The sequence below is a fragment of the Stenella coeruleoalba genome (assembly GCF_951394435.1).
Source record: "Stenella coeruleoalba genome assembly, chromosome: 1".
Classification (NCBI taxonomy): Eukaryota; Metazoa; Chordata; class Mammalia; order Artiodactyla; family Delphinidae; genus Stenella; species Stenella coeruleoalba.
The window spans coordinates 151,736,361-151,757,358 of NC_137169.1; the positions used below are offsets into that span (position 1 = coordinate 151,736,361).

The 20,998-nt window shown below is 35.1% G+C and overlaps 1 protein-coding gene across 14 annotated transcripts in view; it reads left to right on the plus strand.

Annotated features, from left to right (window-relative positions):
* CEP170 (centrosomal protein 170) overlaps window positions 1–20,998 on the plus strand; it is a 146,790-nt gene that overhangs the window by 98,954 nt on the left and 26,838 nt on the right. For all 14 annotated transcript variants that reach the window (XM_079904875.1, XM_079904878.1, XM_079904877.1 and 11 more), the window contains 3 exons: window positions 9,388–9,537; window positions 12,325–12,451; window positions 14,615–16,447. In XM_079904875.1, coding sequence (XP_079761001.1) covers window positions 9,388–9,537; window positions 12,325–12,451; window positions 14,615–16,447 — 2,110 coding nt within the window. The remainder of the gene's footprint in view (window positions 1–9,387; window positions 9,538–12,324; window positions 12,452–14,614; window positions 16,448–20,998) is intronic.

Consider the following 20,998-nt stretch of genomic DNA (forward strand, 5'->3'; position numbering starts at 1 on the left):
TAAAAGTAAACTGCTGGATAGAGAGAGGGACCACAAAACCTGGTGTATACCTGCTGTCTATAATTATCATAAGCATCTTTTTTTCATTTTCAAAAAGAGCCCCAGTTTCAATGACAAATTATACGGTCACACTATGGATAAAGGAAACCAGGATTTTAAAGCAGCATTCATTTAAGGGAATAATGTCAGGATGTGACTAAGTAGATAATTCAGAGTCATTCTTGGTTTGTATAAACCAGAAAGCAAAGCTAAGACCATAAGTCTAGGGAAAAACAAGAATCACTACATTATCTTGTGAATACCAAAGAAAAAGAGCTGAGATTCTACTAGCTGTGGTTAAAGCTAGAGATCAGATTCAGGCTAACTGAAGTCAGGCTCTGGGGAAACAAATGTCTGAAGAAAATGAGGTAACCTGTGGGCATGAAGAAAACAAAGACCAAAAATAGTCAGAATCAAGGCGTAAGAAGGACTTTGGGAGGATGGGAGTAGAATCAAGCGTCATATCAAATTGCTTGGGTAAGCTCTGTCATCCATTTTCTCCCTTTTGAAGTTAGGGTGTGTGGGATGGAAGTTGGGACCATCAGCTGTTGTCCATCTGAATTTAATTGTTGTTTGGTCCCGAAAAAATGTGGTCTCTTTCCCTTTTTATTCCCTTATTTGAGAGCTGGTTTATTTCATTAATTTATACTTTTGTCAGCCTTTATTCAACATCAACCATGTGCCAGACTTTGTGTTAGGAGAGAGAGATTGAAATTGAAAAGACAGAGTTCTTCCCCTCAATAACTAAGTATGTGGAGGGACGGAAATACACAAGTAAAAACATATGAATTAAAAATGGTATGATGAATGCTTTGATAAACAAACTGTTCAAGGAAGGGTACCCAATAGCTTACATGAGGGGATCTCAGGTTAAATATCTTTTCCTCAGAGAAGTCTTTAGCTATCCAATCTAAGGAAACCTCCCCTAGTCACTGTCAAATCAGCTTGTTTCATTTTAATCATAAGCTTTGTAACCAGTTGATAGTTTCCTATTTATTTATTTGCCTCCCCACTCCCCTATAACACACACACATGCGTGCATCTGCACACAAGAATATAAACTTCATGACTGCAGGAACCTAGTGCTTGGTATATAAAATGTCCTCAATAAATATTGAATTTAATTGCCAACTGAGCTCATTTTGAAACGTGGAATTAATCCTTTAACAGGTATGGTCAAGGAGGGTTTTCCAAAAATATGGAGCAACCTTTTCAAAAGCACAGGAGGGTAGAGGACTTGTTCAGAGGACCACAGTTACTTATAGAGAGATGAGATTGGACTAGATCTTGAAGACCCCTACATATCATACTAAGAACTTTAGATTTTTTTAATGCTAAAGGCAGTGGTGAATCATTGAAAACTTTTAAATCTGGCAGTGATGTGCAAATCACTGTCGTAAGTGTGAAGAATGGATTGAAAATTGGAAAGACTGGAAGCAGAGAAGGCAATTAAAAAGCTGCTGAGATGTCCAGTAGTCAGTTGGATATAAAGGTCTGGATCTTAGGAAAGGTATAAAGGTCTGGGCTAAAATAACAGTTTTGGAATTACAAGAGAGTAGATGTGAATGCAAAATAATAGATGAGATAAATTGGAAAGAATGTATAGCGTGAGAAGAGGCAAAGTATGAAATTATTAACAACACCAGTATGGGTGGACAAAGGAATAAGAGTGAATAAAGGAGGATCAAACAGAGGATTAAGAGAAAACCAAAAGGAAATAGTATCTTGGAATCAAAAACTCACTTACTCAAGAAGTGAGTAAGCAGCAGTGTTACATGATACACTGATATTAAATATAAGTACTAGAATGCCTTTTCAGTTTTTCCCCAAAATACATTGTATTCCTGGGTCTAGAGAAGATAAGCAGAACATATATTTCCATCTTAACAAAAGAGATGATCAAGCTGAAATCCTATTATCTTTTTCAGTGCTGGTTGTATTGTTAGGTAGTTAAAAGGTGCTGAGATATCCACACCCCAACCCCCAAGTTATGGGATTACAACATTTTGGTTTGTACTTTTGTGTTGTGTGTTTGTCAGTAGATAAACTTATTTTATGCTTTGTCCCCAAATTTACCTTTTATAATATTAACACAAATGTCTGTTATTTATAAAGAACTCTTAAGTTTTACATCTAAGCTTACATGGAGATGCGCTATAATAAGAAAGTGCTGTTAACTGCCTGGATTAAAGGTAATTATATTCCATTGCAATGATAATCTCCCCTAAACCTCCCTCCTTTGACTTCCCTATGATACCTAGAGAACCCATCATAGTACCAGCTTCTTTCCCCACTCCTTCGTCCACAGTACTGCTGAGGGAAGAGGAGGATGTTGTCAGGGCTGCTTCATAGCCTTTCAAGCTAAATGAGAAAGATTTGTAGTGAAAACAGAAAGCTAAATATTAAATGGAAAGGGAAAAATTGGTCATTGTAGAGGGATTGAGGTTCTTTTGAAAAAGTATTTCTCTTCTCCATAAATTTCATACCATAGACCAGTTCTTCCAGATACTTCTCCTTTCCTGAGTTTTGACTCCCCAAGTACCTCTCATTAGCATATTCTCTCCCCTCATGGGGCCTTGTATCTATCAGTGCTGATTCTATAGGCAGCAGGTGGTAGGGAAAAATGCAGAACCAGGAGAACTATAACAAGACTGGAAACATGGAATGAAGAACATCTACAGCAGTGTGTCAGCCCAGAGGAAGTCCGTGCTGAGAACCTAGATTCAGGTTTAAGCAATTTGGAATGGAGATATTCCAAACTCAAGTTCACAGCAAGATTTTACATTAGGTCCAAGTCAGAGCCAGGGAACTATGATAAACCAGAGTCAGAATCTAGGTAGAGAGTGCCAGTTAGAACACAGAGGAAGGAGGCATGTTCAGAGTCCACTCAAACACCCAATCAAGATGTATGGGAACTAAAGGATAAGAGATCAAATAAGAGCTTGAGTCGTAAGAGAGGACATTGATAACAGAGGCTGCATTTGGATTTTGACTTAACATTTTTTTCTACTTCCTGTCAATCCAGAAATAATCTGAGTTAATGGGCCAAAGCAAATAGTGGTTCTTAACAGGTAAATTATGACAGCTTGATTTTTCTTCCTCTTACACTAACCTTCTTTCTTGCGGTCTCTTCACTGAATAATTTTAAAAAAAATTTTCTATCAGGAGAATTTATTTTTGGTCACTCTGATTGATGCTCCTCTCCCCTTCTTAGCACCCCCTTGTTCTTCTTCGGTATAGGAAACCCTATCCTGCTATATTAATTCCCAAAGCTGCATAAGGGAACCCTCACCTTTTTTTCAGTCAAAAGCTTAACATTTAATAGGTTTACCCCTGTTTCCCTTTCTCTATTATTGTATGAGATCTTATTTGTTTTCCTGCTTTTAAGGGGCTTTCCACTTACTGTGCCCTAGTCTAATGAGCTCTTCCCTGTGTGGTTTTTTTGTTTTGTTTTGTTTTTGCATGCCTACCTCCTCATAATTTACTTTCAGAGGCTTTCTTTAACCACCCTATCTAAAATAGCCCTAGCATTCCCCTCTTACTACCATGTTTGATTTTCTTTATAGAACTTACCTCTAGCTAGTTTATTTTCTTTCTGTCCTTTCTATAATGATCTTATTTGCCTTGACCATTTCTGTATGTCTTGTGCCTTGAACAATGCCTGGTATGTAGTAGACACTCAATATCTGTTGAATGAATGAATGAGAAAGAAATATTTTTGACATGCTTTTTTCATTTTTATCAATATTTGTATGTAGTTAGCTATATATTAGCTAAATTATTTCATTGAATTTATAGATTGGTTAAATCCAATCAGGCCTCCACAAACAAGTTTTCCTGTATTTTACGTGCTGAAACTAGTTTATATCTTGATTTCAAAGTAACTTGTTAAAATGTATAATTTAAAACCTTGTATGTTTTATAAGCTTCTCTTTGTACTAAGAAACATGATTTCTTGTACTAAGAAACATGGTTGTGTCAGAAGAAATGTATAAGTTTCAGGGGAATTGCCTTGATTAGTAGAAAACTAGAGATACCTTTGCATTTCTAGTGGTACCTACCTAACGACTTAGTGCTTAAGAATCTTTGGCAAGGAAAGGAAGGGTAAGATCGTCATTGACGAGCAGTCAGATTTTAGGGATGAAAGAAAAGAATTCATGACAGTGAAATAAGCCATAAAGAGAAGAGAAATCAGACATTTTAACTATAGAAGCATTAGAGTAGACCTGAGTGTGATTTGAGTATACAAAAGGAGGAGCTAATAGAAAAAGAATGGTAAACAGTGATGGAAAGGGAAGAGATTGTGGCTGTAAGACTCCTAAGGAATGGGAAGAATCAAGGATGTAGGATAGATTTGGGGAGAGGACAAAGATTTACCCAGACAGGTGAAAAGGAAGAAGGTAAGGCCAGATAGTGCCCTTTTAAAAAAACTGAGGTAAAATTCACATGACATTTACCACGTTAGCCATTTAAAGTGTGCAGTCTGTTGATATTTAGTACATTCACGGTGTTATGCAACCATCAGCACTGTCTAATTCCTGGACATTTTCATCACCCTAAAAAGAAATCCCATACCTATTAAGCAGTCACTTCAGATTCCTCTGTCCCCCAGCTCCTGGCAGCCACTAATCTACTTTCTGCATCAGTGGATTAGCTTATTCTGGCCATGTCATATAAATGGAATCTCATAGTATGTGGCCTTTTATGACTTGCTACTTTTCACTTAGCATATCTTTTCAAGGTTCATCCATGCTATAGCATGCATCAACACTTCATTCCTTTTTATGACTGAATAATATACCATTGTGTGGATATACCACACTTTATTTATCCATTCATCCATTAACAGACATTTGGGTTGTTTCTACCTTTTGGCTGTTGTGAATAATGCTCCATGAGCATGCATGTACATGTGTTTCTTTGTATGCCATGATAAATTATAAAATATCTCTCCTACCCCCATTCTGAACTCCTTTTTTTCTAACAATTTTGTCTGAATTTTCAATTTAGAAGTTGATTACAAATATGTTATAAAAATAACAATGTTAAACATTCAGAACCATTTATTCCACTGAATTTGTGGGACTTTGCATTTTAAAAATGAAATTTGATTTTCATGCAAAGTTACAAGTTTAAAAAAATTCTCTATTAAATCTTTCTGATTTTGTTCCCTGATGTTAGCGGCTAGCATTCTGCATAGTTCTTGAACTATTTATGTGTGAAGTGATTTCCATAAACCATGGGAACCTCTACTATTGATTTGAACTGGTAGAGACCCTGCTCTCCTTACCCAGGAGGTCGTTGCTCATTGAAGAAAGAGACGTTCTCATCATCTGAGGGTGAAACTTCAGTGCATTTTTACTTAGACCCTTTGATATGATCAGTATACTAATGCAGTACCATTCTTCAGTTGTTATTTTAAAATAGGCCTACAAAAGCTTGATGTTTAACCTTTTATATTTCTCATTTCTGTGGGAAGATGAATTCTGAATTTCAACTGATTTGGAAATTTTTTTAACTAATAAAGGACTATTGCTATTGAATTGCCATTTTACTCTACATTTGTATTATCGTATTTCTATGCCTAAGTCTTCTCCCTTCCCCCACCCCTTTTGTCTCCACTTTCTGTCACAAGAAGCAAGCCACCTATGTCTGAGGTTGCCAAATGTAATTTGACCTCTCTTTACAAGTATTCAGTAGGTGGAATATTTACCCCCATGAAAGTTAATCCTGTGTTCTTCGGTTTGATAATACCATTATTCCCCTTTCCCCAACCTCCAATTTCAGAATTAGAAACGGTGGACATTTTTAGTATAGTCTGAACTTTTAAACAAAAATGCCGTTAATGGTAATATGCTAGTGAAAAACCAAGGGCAAACTTTTCATAGGCTTGGTTTGTGTTGTATATACTAGCCCTTTATCATCTGAAGAATGTTTCGTTTCTTTACATTTAAAACTAAAATCTAAAAATATTGTCTGGTTCTTGTAGAAATATTGTTTTAACTGCAAAATACCCCTGCAAGGTTCAAGTGACATTCTCTTTTTTTTTTCTAAGCTCCTGTTTTGGACTAAACTCCTCGAGAGCAAGGACTGAGTTATATCTATATTATATATATATATATTAAATTCCCTATGGTGGTGAGCCCAGTAGCCTACAAATAACAAGTACCATGTCTCAGTGAAAGGTTGTTAAAATTGTTTAGTCAATGAGATATAGATGTGAAATCCCAAAGTGAGATGCCAGATTATCACATACACATATTCAAAAGAAAAGATTGAGAACATGTTCCATAATTCTGTCTTCTTACCCTAAACCTAGAGGCTGTGGGGAGGGTCACAGGTCACTCCCCCATATAGAGATGCATCCACCTGGATCATGGGAACTATAGGAGAGAGCACATGAAAGCCACTCCCAACCCCTAAGATAAATAAGTTATCTTTAAACTGCCAATCCCAGAGAGCTCAGAGAATATAAGTTCAAAAAGAAATTTTCTGTTCCCATACCACTCCTCCTTCCTCCCCATGCCCTTCAGAAGAATTAAAAACTAACTGACAAACTTGGGGAGGAGGGTACTACTTACAGTGGAAGCATAAAAGTTGGACAGATACCTGATCTCTCTCCCTTCCTCAGTTTAGACTTCTAGCCTAAAAAAGTTCCTAGTTGAGTGAGGGACACCTGATTTTGTACTCTATCAGGTTTGGGGGTTTAATTGAGCCCTGGTCAGAGTGGGGAAGAGAAGAGATTCATGAGCCTGGGTTAGTATACTGTATTTGAAATACCCTTGAGCCATCTAGGAGGAGAAAGTACAGGTAGGTGAGCAGCTGTCTACAGTTGGTGATTTAAGTGATGCCTTGGATATGGGTGGAATCACCTAGGGACAAAATCTAGAATGAAAAGATGAGAAAATCTAGCAAACTTGGTGTCTGCTTTGAGGAGCTCTTAAGTTCTGTTTAAGCATTATATTGCATGTCAGATTATATGTACTTTTTTAGATATGGAAAGTATGTATTATAGCTTCGAAGTGCATAGACAGTATAGCTGTTTCTGTCTTTGTTTTCACACGAAAGTTGTGGATTTTTTTGTACCTAGACACAAAAATGACAGTTTGGATTTCAAGCTGAGCTAGTTATAACTATTACTAATTTTTCAAAATACTATCAAAAATACAGGTATGAACTTTGAAGGCTTCTTTGCTCATACAGCAGTACTTCAGGCCCTATCACTTGCTTGGAAAATAAATTGCTACTTCTCTGACAGATATATATGCACAGCTATCTCTAATGTTTTAAGAGGAATCTGTAGAAAGTCACTGAGTACTCTTTCTGCACAACTTCAGTCCCCTTCCCTAAAAACATTAGTTCTCTGTGTGTGGGTCTTTTGTTATTATTTCAAAATAGTGTCAGAAGCGATTTGGAGAGATTTAATATATTTGAAACTGCTGGTGCTTAGATATTTGAGGAAATCAAGTTTTAGAAGTCCATTATTAGAATTAAATATCATCAAATCAGAAATTAACTGAAGGGTAATTTGTAAATTAACATGCCAGAGAGATACAACATGCAAGTAATCACATATGGTTATTTTTGTCTTTTACTCCCAAACTTGAACTGTAATTTTTTTTCTAGTAATTATACAAATAAGGAAATAAACTTCAGTAAATGTGAAGTTCAGTGACTTGAGTTAGAAATAATTTTAAAATTTTATTTTAAGGTAGTCAAATAACTTAGTAGTTCTAATTTCTTTCTTTATAAGTGGGGTTGAAGGCAGAGCACATGGAAAGGTATACTTTGCAGGTTTTATTGCTGTTCTTGTTAAACTTACTAATTCTGCTGTTTAGCAAAATGAAGCAGGTTTGTTTTTTTCCTTCTGTACACTGTGCTTCCATATATTATTAAAATTTATATTTGATTTAAAGTTAATAATACACAATTTGCTCTTAAAGCAAAGATAATTTAAAATATTGAGTGGTTCAACAGAATATTAAGTCGTAATTCCTGAAAACTATGCAGTTATATTTGAATTAAATATTAAGTAATGCCATCTAGTGGTAACATTTCCAAGTTTAGTGAATTTGAAAATTTGGTATCTGCTTTACTAAATGTGGACTTCAGAATTTATCAGCTAGGTATATCATTAAAAGGTTTATGGAAAATAGTTTAACCTAAGGGTTTTTCCCTTTTTGGTGGAAAATGAAGGCTCTTTGGTTATGTTCTAAAGATCCTTTCTACAAAGTGCTAATTGAAACACATTATTATTCTTTATTGTGATAATTAGATAATATTTACTTATTGCCTGTAAATAATAAGCACTGGGAACAAAGTAGGCTTAATAGTAAAACAGAATGTTAACGTTTATTTAGTTATAACCTTTTCCCAGTCTATTCAGTGGCTGTTATGTGCCAATAAATGAGTAAGACTCAGGTAACTGCCCTTAAAGGCACATGATTGATTGTTGGTCTCTGTGTTTAGAACATTTCAGAAGTGTTGACCATAGACAGCCTTCTTATTGAAAATGCTGATCTGTGTGAACAGACTCAGGAATCTGCATTTCAGACAAAGGCCTTTAAGTTTAAAAAATTATGGTATATTCTATACAAAGGTCATATGTTAAAATCTGTTACTTATGACCTTAGAAAACTATATGTATAAATTTAACTCATATATGTAAATGTTAAGCATCTGTTAGGGAAGGAACAGATAAAATCAGCCATACCTTTAAGCTTCCAACATGCTCCTCAAAAATAACAGCAAAGAGGGCCTCCCTGGTGGCGCAGTGGTTGAGAGTCCGCCTGCCGATGCAGGGGACACAGGTCCTGCCCCAGTCCAGGAAGATCCCACATGCCGTGGAGCGGGGGGGCCCGTGAGCCATGACCGTTGAGCCTGCGCATCCAGAGCCTGTGCTCCGCAACGGGAGAGGCCACATCAGTGAGAGGCCTGCGTACCGCAAAAAATAAATAAATAAATAAATAACAGCAAAGAGACAAGCTGAAAACAAGCTGAAGTGGTGTGGTACTCTTTCCTAACTCTTGGCATTATTGTAATGCTTAACATTATTAACATCTTTTAACAAAGCAAATGTAATATCCTGACTATCTCTTACTTATTATCAAATAGTACATTTTGCTAAATGTTTAAAAAGGACATTTACATAAGCTGTCACTGCCCTGTTTTCGTCTCCAGCTATTACTCCTATTGGATGTTACCCTATCATTAAACAAGTTTCCCTCATTATTGAAGTTACCTATGAAATTAACTTGAAATATTATTTGCCTCTGAAGTTACTGATAATACTCACATATTAATCTGGTGCTCAGACTTTTCATTTATAAAGTAATTTTCTCCTCCTAGGTATTTGGAGTAGATGACAATCAAGATTATAATAGGCCTGTTATCAAAGAAAAACATAAAGATCTGGTAAAAGATTGGGCTCTCAATTCTGCTGCAGTAGTAATGGAAGAAAGAAAACCACTGAGTACACCTGGATTTCACAGCTCAGAGGTATACACATCTTTCTCATATTTTTTACACGCACAAAATGTAAATTTTTATCATTTGTAATTACAGCTGACCCTTGAACAACACGGGTTTGAACTGCGCAGCTCCACTCACACACAGATTTTTTTTCACTAGGTACATACTATGGTAGTACATGATCCATGGTTGGTTGAATCCACGGATTGGGGACCATGGACACAGAGGGCCAACTGCAAAGTTATACATGGATTTTTGACTACATAGCGGGCTGGAGCCCTTATTCCCCCCACCCCCCACACCTTTGTTCAAGGGTCAACTGTATATTATTATAAACAATTGATATATCCTCTTGTAAAATACTTTAAATTAATATGCTTTTGTCAGTGAGTGAAAATGTTAAATTTCAGTAAGCAATTAATGAGCTATATGCTCACTAATTGACATTATGAGATAAGACAAAAAAATATACACTGCATATACTTTCTAGGAGGTCATGTATTTGGAATGGAAAGATCTGTCATGCCAGGAAACATGTGTATGGTAGTGCCTGATATATATAACTTATAAACCTAAATAAGTGCCCTTGTAGTGCAGCCCAGGATGTAACTAGAATAATGTGAAATTAATTAAGGGTGGCTTGGTTAAGACAGTTTTGGAGTCAGTATAGTATAGTAGAGCTTCTAGGACCTGAGTGCAAATCCCAGAACTGCCACATTTAACAGAATACCTTTGAGTCAGTCATTTCCCCTCTCTCATCTTCAGTTTTCTCATCTATACAAAGGGCATTTTTGATAACACCTATTTACAGGGAAGGATATGAAGCCTAGAAAGTACCCGGCATCGTAATTGTCTGAGATTTATGCAGTCAACAAATGTTTATTCCCTTAACAGAAATATTAGAATTTCATTTTACACTGATACGTCGGAAAGAAGTGTTAAAAAATGTATATAACTGAGAATTATTAATTAATTATAATTTATTCAACTAACAAGATCTAACATTCAGTGGACGCTTTCTGTGTACCATTTTACAAATAATGAAACTGAAGTATGTAGAAATTAATTTGGTCAGTGTCTTAAAACTAGTACCTTGTGGAGCCAGAATTTGAACCTCAAGGAGACTTGATTTCTTAACTCATTCTCTTATTCATATATTGCCTTTCAGGAAATGAGTTAATTTAAAATATACAAGTAGTAAATAAATGTTGAATATAAATAAAATAAAACCTTAAGATATAAATAAAATATAAATGAGGTATTGTATTTGTGTGAAGTGTAAGTATTCTTTATAGACAACTAAATACACATACATATTTGCTTATTAATGTAAAAGTTTTTCCGTTATGGCCTGCTATTTCCTGAAAACTGTCAAAACAGTTACTGTATTTTAGTATTCTTTTTTCCTCCTTCATCTTAGAGAATTTTTATTTTGATTTCTGTTTTACGAGATGCGTAATTACTGAAAGCGAGTGATACTTACTTGAAGCAATGTTTTAGTATTCTGATTAATCTAGAAAGGGTGCTGGTGATTGTGAACTTGTAGGACTTCCTCTTCTCCTCTCTGTCCCCTCAGCCCATGCCAAGTAAATTTATGTATAGCCTGAGTATGTACCTGCCTTTGAAGGAGTCGCCTAAACAAGCCATTAGAACAATCTGCACGAATGAGTCTACATAAATGTGTGTCTTTGAAACCCACCCTGTTGTGGGTATTCCTAGCATGATTTGTACTGGTACTTCCTTCAGTCTCAGAACTGTGAGCAGCCCCCATGAAACCTTGGAGGAAATTCAAAGATTCAGCAGATTTTGGTACCCTTAGGCTTCACTGTATGTATGTCACTATGTGTACAACTTACTATTTTAATCTATTATTCTTGAAATCGTATAGTACATAGTCTGTATGAAATATTTATCAGTTTCTAGCCTGTCATTTGGCACTTTTAATCTTGTTTTGAATAATTCAGAATAAAATTTGGTCAGAGCTTTCCATTCCTTAGTTGTCATTACAGGTTCAATACTAAGCATTGGCTTAAACTTTCAGTGAGGAAACATTTTTTCTATACTCCTAGATCTTCCATGTTAAATACCTAGATTGACCTAGTCTTAAGAATTACCAGTATACATCCGTAAGTCTGTGGAAGCATATCATGAATTAAATTCGATTTCACAGTTGACTAAGTACTTGCCTTAAGGACAGATGTAGCCAGGGGCAGGTCTAGGTTCAGACTGGTTATACAAAAATCCTTAAAGGTTGAGTCATTTCTGTCTTCTTCTGGAAGTACTAAAGTGTTGTAGAAAGAAGCCTAAAGCTTTGCGTTTGTTTTTGAAATCCCTGAAGACATGACCTGGGAGATTTAATACTCCTTGAGACTCTGGAACCAATCTGATTCATGGAAACATTTAGAGGGCTGGAGAACAACTTAGAAATAGGTCTTTAAACTCTCTGTTCTGTAGAATGGAGTAGAACTAACTTCACTGTGGTAGCCACAAAGCTATTGTAGTACACCTGTGTTTATTTAGTAGCAGTAAATTTTTAAGCTCTAAGAGTTTATTTTAGTACCATTGTTAGTACTTAATAAGTACAGAATATTATACTACATTCACAGTAATAATGTTGTAGTTAAAAGAGGTGCCTAGAAAATCTTCAAATTATATATGAGGAAATTTAGTACATGATAATATATCAATGTGAGGTTTAAATATTGCTTTGCATGATAGGTTAAATGGAATTTAATGACTAAATGGAATTCTCTGAACACGAGAATCGGATTTGACCAGACTAGGTCATTGCATTCTCTTATTTCTCTCCTTTAGGAAGGCACATCTTCATCTGGAAACAAGCGTTGGGTTTCACAGTGGGCTAGTTTGGCTGCCAATCATACAAGGCATGATCAAGAAGAAAGGATAATGGAGTTGTCTGTACCTGTTTCTTTGGAGAATGGTATTTTCTTTCCTTCTTTCTTTTTTTTTTGTGAATCATACATCAATTTTTAAAATACTATAAGCCAAATCTATATAGTAAGACATAAATTAAACCTAAATAAACATATTCACATAGTCTCATGCTCATACTGTATATAGATTTTATTTTCAATAAAAATGCAGATATCATTAAAATATAACCCTAACTGAAGATAAAGAGATAATTTGTAGATGAAGCATATATGTACATACTCACACAAATTTGTATATATACAACATATATATAAATGAAAATTTAAAAATAAGACTAACACAGTTCCAAACTATCCCATTCATTAACACAACAAATATTTAAATGCCACTTTATGCCATAGGTTCAATGAAAAAGAATTTACTTAACATGTATTTAATTTACTTAATACATCATTTGCAAACCTATGTAATATGATTTTTATTACCTTTTTATTATATTTCTGTGAACTGAAATATAAAGTTTCTTTAAAAAAACACAAAATTATATGCCTCTTATGATTTTGTTATTAGATTCAGTTAATTACGTTCTGAATTAAAAATAAAACTCTCAAGGAGAATTTGTATGTGGCTCTTCCCTGTATTCTTAGTTGTATTATTGGAAATGGAAATAGAAATTTGTTTTATCTTTGACTTGTGGCACCCAGAAATCTGTTTAGGAATTTTGTAAACATTAGTCAGCAAGTATTTGAGCAAGGTACACATCAGTGTACTAGAAAAGCTATATAATTTATCATAGAATCTAGAAGTAATTTTTAATATTACCAAAAATCTTTGGAAAGACAGAGTAATTTGCAGCTTGGTTCACATAAACTGATTACTGTTTGGGAAACAAAACAGGTAGAGAGGCTAGGCAAATTTACAAAAGAATCATTATAAAATTATTATTAGCTGTGGAAAGCAAAATTTTATACTTGTTATAAAAATTAATAGTACTTGGCCTTCATTATTTCATTCCTGTTTCATGTTCTAAATGGACTTACTTAGATAAGCTGATAAATCTACTTGTAATCTAAAATGTTCTCATCAAATATTCATTGAGTGTGTGTTAGGAGCCAGGACAGTGTGAGAAATCCTAGAAAAATACAAAATGATAAAATAGCTATTACAGTTTAGTGCTTCAAGTAGCACTAAGGAGATAAGACATAACCAAATAACATGATTAATTGCTGAATTAAAGTTACATCAGTTTTCCTACATTAAAACCATAGTATTGCTATGAAATTTAAATGCTAAAATTTTAGAATTATAAAGGGAAGAAAAGACCCATAGAAGCTATATCTAGTATCTTTTTCCCACTTATCCCCGAAAGATTTAAATGCTTTATATGTTAATTTATATTTCCCTAAAAAGATCCCTTTTCTCAGAAATACATTCCATTTATAAGCAGTCAGGAAAGTCCTCCTTAAGTAGTATTCTCAAAGTCTCTCACATGGAAACATCAAAGTTATATATTTTCTCATTGGCTTCTCAGTTTGAGGCTTTAATATACCAGAAGATCATAATTTTAAAATACCTCAGTTTGTAAAATTATGGCAGGTCCTGTCACCTTTTTCCATTCTTACAATTTTTAAAAATCTTTTAATGAGCTTTGAATTTTTTTTTAGAAAAACTTGTTAAAATTCTACGTTTTCTATTTTACTTAGGAAATCCAAACTTGTCATTATTTCAGTAGATAATAATGCTTATTAAAAACCAGGTATGTTATTATTCTTTACTATGTAATTCAAAGTATAACAAATAAACAGTGTTTATTAGTCATTATTTTTGCAATTCTATGTACCCTACGTAGAGTCCATTTTTTGTCAATGAAACTTCACAGATGGGACAAGTCACAAAAGCAAGAATGAACACAGTAAACTTCTCTGCCATAAGACACATTAAGAGAAAAAAGAGAGCAACAGATGTAGGTTTAAGATCAGATGACCCTGATTTTCATCTCATACAATTTGCTTTCTTGACTCTCCTATTAGTAATCTACCTATTTGTGCATTTTGGCATTGTATTTTCTTTTTAAACTACACTGTCACAATGTTGGCTTATTTATTCAAAGTTTTACTTTATACTTAAGCCATTTCTTAACTTCAGAATCTAAGGTAATATGATACTCATTTGCCCCAATAAGTTCCTTATTTGTTGTTTTATTTTATAGATACAGATATCAGTGAATCTGGCCTTTCAGTGAGAAGTACTGGCTCAGCAACTTCCTTGGCTAGTCAGGGAGAGAGAAAGAGACGAACCCTTCCCCAGCTTCCAAATGAAGAAAAGTCTCTTGAGAGCTCCAGAACAAAGGTTATAGCACAGAGGTCAGAGATAGGAGAAAAGCAAGACACGGAACTTCAGGAGAAAGAAGCACCTACACAGGTATACCAGAAAGATAAACAGGATGCTGAGAGAGCCCTGAGTAAAATGAACAGGGCAGTAAATGGTGAGACTCTTAAAAGTGGTGGAGATAATAAAACCCTGCTTCACTTAGGCAGCTCTTATTCTGGGAAGGAGAAAAGTGAAAATGATAAGGAAGCTTCTTTTGTAAAGCAAACATTAGCTAAAATCCAGCAACAAGAACAAAAGGAACAGGCACAGTGGACACCTACTAAATTATCTTCTTCAAAAAATATTTCAGGTCAGATAGATAGATGTAGGGAGGAACCTTTCAAACAGGAGTCACAACCTCAAGAAAAAATTCCAGGACTTTCTACAAGCAAAGGAGAAAGAGTGATACAAAATGAGGGTAAGCGAAGAAAAGCTGAGGAAATTCTGAAAAGTCAGACTTCAAAGGGAGGAGACAAGAAGGAATCCTCCAAGTCATTAGTGCGGCAAGGAAGCTTCACTATAGAAAAACCTAGCCCCAACATACCCATAGAACTTATTCCCCATATAAATAAACAGGCTTCATCTACATCCTCTTTAGCATTAACAACTGCCAGCAGAATACGAGAAAGAAGTGATTCTATGGATACTGATTCTAGTTTGGACACAACCCTTATTCTAAAAGACACAGAAGCAGTAATGGCTTTTCTAGAAGCTAAACTGCGTGAAGATAATAAAACTGATGAAGGCCCAGATACTCCCAGTTATAACAGAGACAACTCCATTTCACCAGAATCTGATGTGGACACAGCTAGTACAATCAGTTTGGTTACTGGAGAGACTGAAAGAAAGTCAACCCAAAAGCGAAAGAGTTTCACTAGTCTCTATAAAGATAGGTGTTCCACAGGTTCTCCTTCCAAAGATGTTACAAAGTCATCATCTTCAGGTGCTAGGGAGAAAATTGAAAAGAAAACAAAAAGTCGTTCCACAGATGTAGGTTCTAGGGCAGAGGGTCGTAAATTTGTGCAGTCCAGTGGAAGAATAAGGCAGCCTTCAGTAGATTTAACAGATGATGACCAAACCTCTAGTGTACCTCATTCAGCCATCTCTGATGTTATGTCATCTGATCAGGAAACTTACTCTTGTAAATCTCATGGAAGGACTCCACTTACCTCAACGGATGAGCATGCACGTTCCAAACTGGAAGGAAGTAAAGTAACTAAATCCAAGACTTCTCCTGGAGCACCTGGTTCATCCAGTAAATCAACCACTCTCCCAAGGCCACGACCCACCAGGACTTCCCTCTTGCGCAGAGCCCGACTTGGTGAAGCTTCAGACAGTGAACTCGCCGATGCTGACAAAGCATCTGTGGCTTCTGAAGTGTCCACGACAAGTTCGACGTCGAAACCTCCCACAGGAAGGCGTAACATTTCTAGGATTGATTTGTTAGCTCAGCCTCGTAGAACAAGGCTTGGCTCATTATCAGCTCGCAGTGACTCTGAAGCAACAATCTCTAGAAGCAGTGCCTCTTCACGGACCGCAGAAGCCATCATTAGAAGTGGAGCCAGATTAGTACCTTCAGATAAATTTTCTCCTAGAATTAGAGCTAACAGTATCTCTCGACTATCTGACTCCAAGGTCAAAAGTATGACCTCAACACATGGCTCTCCTTCAGGTAAATTGGATCCAGACTTTATATAATATTAGCATATTTCTTTTATGTTTTGGGACTCCTTTTTAAAAAAATTAAATATTAGTGTTGATTCCCAAAATTTTCAGCAGAAAGGTCATGCTGTAGAGGGTTTTATTCCTATGAAAATTACTTTATTTAGCTTAGTAAATGGAAAATTCAGAAGTTATACACACTTCCAATTAATGGCCTGGTACAAAATAGTGATTTCAAAATTAGAAGTATATTGAACCGATTTGGGAATTTTAATTGCCTAGTTGGTGAGGTATCTGGATTTGTGCGTCAAAGTTACATTAGGAATTATTATCTAGTTTATACAATAGAAATTAATAAAAATTAATATTGTATTTCTAAAAACATGTTTAACTTTTAAACATCTTCACATAATTCTAAGAGTCTGAAGAAAAGCAGTATACCCTTTATTTACTCCTTTCAGAGCTAAATGAAATAATCAGTTTTATCCTTTTTTCCTATTTATTTTGAAACATCTTGTATTTTTTTAAGTTAAATCTGTTTATGGTCGAGGCAGATGAAAACTGATCCTTAATTTGTTGCAGTGAAAGAAGATGGATTTGAGAGACAGTCACTAAGCACGTGGGCGAAACTGGGCTATAGAAATGTAACTGGTTATGAGCATTATCTCATAAGGTGCTGTTATATCGTTTAACTAGTGACAGTAATTAGCTGTCATTGATTGTAATAATTACAAAAGCTACTTTCTCCCCACCAGAATTAACTGCTTCTGGCATATTTGTCTGTTTATATACTTCATATTCAAAGCCATAGCCAGTGAGAATACATATGTGATCAAAGAGTACTAAGACAGATATTGGTGTGTGTCCTGTAAACATGGTCTCATTACTTTATAATCAGCTTCATATGTGGGTGTGGCTGAAAAGGACAGTTGAGGGGAAACCAGCTGTTAAAAGACTTGAAGATTCATTTCCATCAGTCATCTAAGTGAGCCCTAAGTCTTGAGTGAAGAGTAAAGGGAAAGTTGGTGTGCAATCTTTTTTTTTTTTTAAATTTTGACTTCTATCACGATATAGCCTACAAGACCCAAAACTAGTGGTACTTTGCAAGTGTTATTTTTTTCATTTTTTGTTCCTCCTCTCTCCTCCTCACTGCTGCTTTTCTCCACTCCATTCACATTCCATCTCTCTCCTGGTCAGTGGGTGAGGTGGTGATGATCATCATGGGTGTAAGCTGAAGATAGATAACATACAGTCTTGATTCCAAAAGAATAGATGACATTTCCCTTATTACTGTTGTCCTCCTTGTCTCTACACTTCAGGCTTTGGTTGGTGGTTCATGGGTTTGTTGCCAAGTATTTTAAAAGTGCTCTCACTTGATTTATGTTTCCCCAGTGTTGTTATCTGTTGTTCCATGTGGCTCTGCTTCTTCAGTTCACAGTTCCTTTGTGCTGCATTCTATGGTGTGTACTCCTAGCAGATTTCTTCTGCCACATTGCTTGTTCTTCACCTCATGTCTATTTAAGTTCATAAAAATGTTTAAGTATTCTCCTGTCTTAACATAAGCTGTGACATAAGTTGTATGTTACCAAGTAGCATGAAACTCTTGGTAACTCTTCCATTCGGTACTAGTTATCTAGCTCTTAACACATGAATGATCTGATTTTATTCCTCATTGTTTACCAGAGGGGCTTATTTGAGATGCCAACCAAATATGATTACTTCAGCAAGTCTAAGAAACAGCTATAAGATGCCATATATATATATATATATATATATATATATATATATATATATATATATATATCTTTAAAGATATATTTTGTTTTCTGCTTCTTTGAATGCAGAACTTGATAAACATCTTTCTGTGTCCAAAAAGTACCTGAATTGCTTAATGAAATTTCCTAGGGCAAACTGAGGTGTGTGATCTTGGCCTTCTCCATACTTACTAGCAGTATATTAAATAATTATAGAGTCATGGAATTTTATAGTTCGAAGGGTTATTCAGTTTAGGACACTAAGGCCAAGAGGTGGAATAACCTGACCTGATCACATAGATATATATAGCAAGAACAGGTTGAGAATCCAAAGCTTTTAATTCCCAACCTATTGCTTTTTCGACCACAGCCAGTCTAGCTCTGAGAAATAGTCTCTACTTGGGTGCAAGCTTCCAGAGGACAGCTGGACTCTATTGATTATCATGAATATATATAAGGCCAATATACAGTATAAAGATTTTGGTATTGTTCATCATAATCTTTGTAATTATGATGTTTTACCAAGTTCATGTTCTCTTTTCCACCTTATTGAGCGTGAAGCCACATTGTGATCCAGGATTATATATTCAGATTCTCTCAAGATGCCCATTTACAGTTTTATATCCTATCTAGGACAATGACCAGGGTCTTTCAGTCAGGGTAACATACTTAAAATAGTTACATGTGGTAGGTAGTAAAAATTAAAACAAACAAACATACTTTTTTGATTTTCCTAATTGAGGTATCTTTGATATTATGATACTTCTACTTAATATAATCATAAATCTTGAATGGAAAAAGAAAATAAAAATTCATAGCTTTTGAAATATGATTTAAAAGAATGTGAAACCATACTTGTCAGTGTTGCTATTCACACTATAAACTTCAAAGGTCTTAGAAATGTCTGAACTTAGAGCCTGTCATATGTAAAAACAATTCTATAAAGCTTCAAATTCTGTATTTTAACCTATGTTAAAAAAAAAAGCTTTTCAAAGAAATATATGTGATAAAAATAGAAGCATGGAAATCTCGGATTTAGCAAAATTAGGAGTAAGGTTTCTTTTATGCTTCTTTAATTCTGATGTAATTTGTTTTTAGGAGTTCAGTTTCCCCCCACACCACGAAAATTTCTACAATGATCCTTCAGTATGAAGTTATATTAAAATATCCAGATTTATTTTCATACGATACATTTAAAACTTAGCACCCTGAATTATCAAAATAAAGCAGTTGGTTTTCATTATGTTTTAAGTACACATTCTAAAAATGTTTTAAATCATGTTAACATCCTTAGAATTTTTTTAGACCGTTTGCTTTCCCACTTCTAATCCTCAAAATTTATAGATGGTAGGAGTTAAAAGTTGGGCATGCATGGCTTGAGTTATTTTTTCTCAGGTCAAAGACCAATACAGAACACTGTCAGGGATTTTTTCCCTCAAATGGTCTCATTGCTACTTGCTTATAAATATACATGTAAAACGTGTTTGTGACTTAATTTCCCACAAAAATATTCTGATACAAGTATGAAGATGCAATGTTTGTTTTCTGAAATGTATTTGTTACATCTGTAGATGTGGATGTGTTTTGATGTCAACAGAGTTTTGGTTAACAGTAAAAGAAATCAAAACAGTCACAGATAAATGATCCTAATAACTCGTTTTCCCTTTTTAAATTACTTACACATCATAGATAGTATGTTTTCTTAGTGAATGTAGTAGTTTATTACTTCCACAAGAGGGAGTGTTACATAATTTTATAACTAAAATAAGTCTTTTTAACTAATGTAACTAAAATAATTTTCAGGTTAGCTACAAAATTAATTAAGCCCATCTTAGAACTTTTTCTCATTTTATTATATGTGCTTTCCTGCACTTCATCAACCCAAGAAGCTTCTTAGAGATTGGCATTTCAGATACCTTCAATACAAATTTTCAATTTAAGGATTTATCTGAAATGCCTTATTAGTACCAATGTATGAAATAAGCCTAATGATATAAAATTACATTTGATTTTCTAAATGATTTTACCTAAGCAGGATGAAATTCAAGAAAAAACTAAAAAAATTTTTCAGCACTGGTAAAAAAAATATCACAAAAACAGTCATTCTGTGAGAAGTCTAGGATTTTTTTTTTTTTTTTTTTTTTTTTTTTATTTGCGGTACGCGGGCCTCTCACTGTTGTGGCGTCTCCCGTTGAGGAGCACAGGCTCCGGACGCGCAGGCTTAGCGGCCATGGCTCACGGGCCTAGCCGCTCTGCGGCACGTGGGATCTTCCCGGACCGGGGCACGAACCCCTGTCCCCTGCATCAGCAGGCGGACTCTCAACCACTGCACCACCAGGGAAGCCCTGTCTTTTTTTTTTAATTAGTCTAACTTGAAATGTTTGGGTTTTTTTAAATATAAAATATTTATTTTTTGTAAAGCACTTGGAATGAATTTTGCACTCTGGGAGTCCGTAGACCTGGCTTAAACTTTGATTTAAGCAATGCAAGACCTTTCTGGGCCTGATTTTTATCTATAAATTCAAGAATTTGGACTATCTAATGTCTAAGGTCATTTTATTCTAAAATTCTATGAAATAAGAAGGCACTGGGGAAAGTTAAAAACATTTTTACTTGAAGTTTGCTCTGGAATAGCTAGCAGATTATAGGGATTTTTCTTCAGATAAAATGTATTGATGCTACAGTTTGGAAGCAAAGGTTAAGAACGCAAAGGTATTGAGAGAAGTTCTTCGACAAATAACAGGTCAGAGGTCCTGGCTTTAAACTCCCTTTCCCAGTCCCTTTTTCACCAGTAGTCATCATTTCAC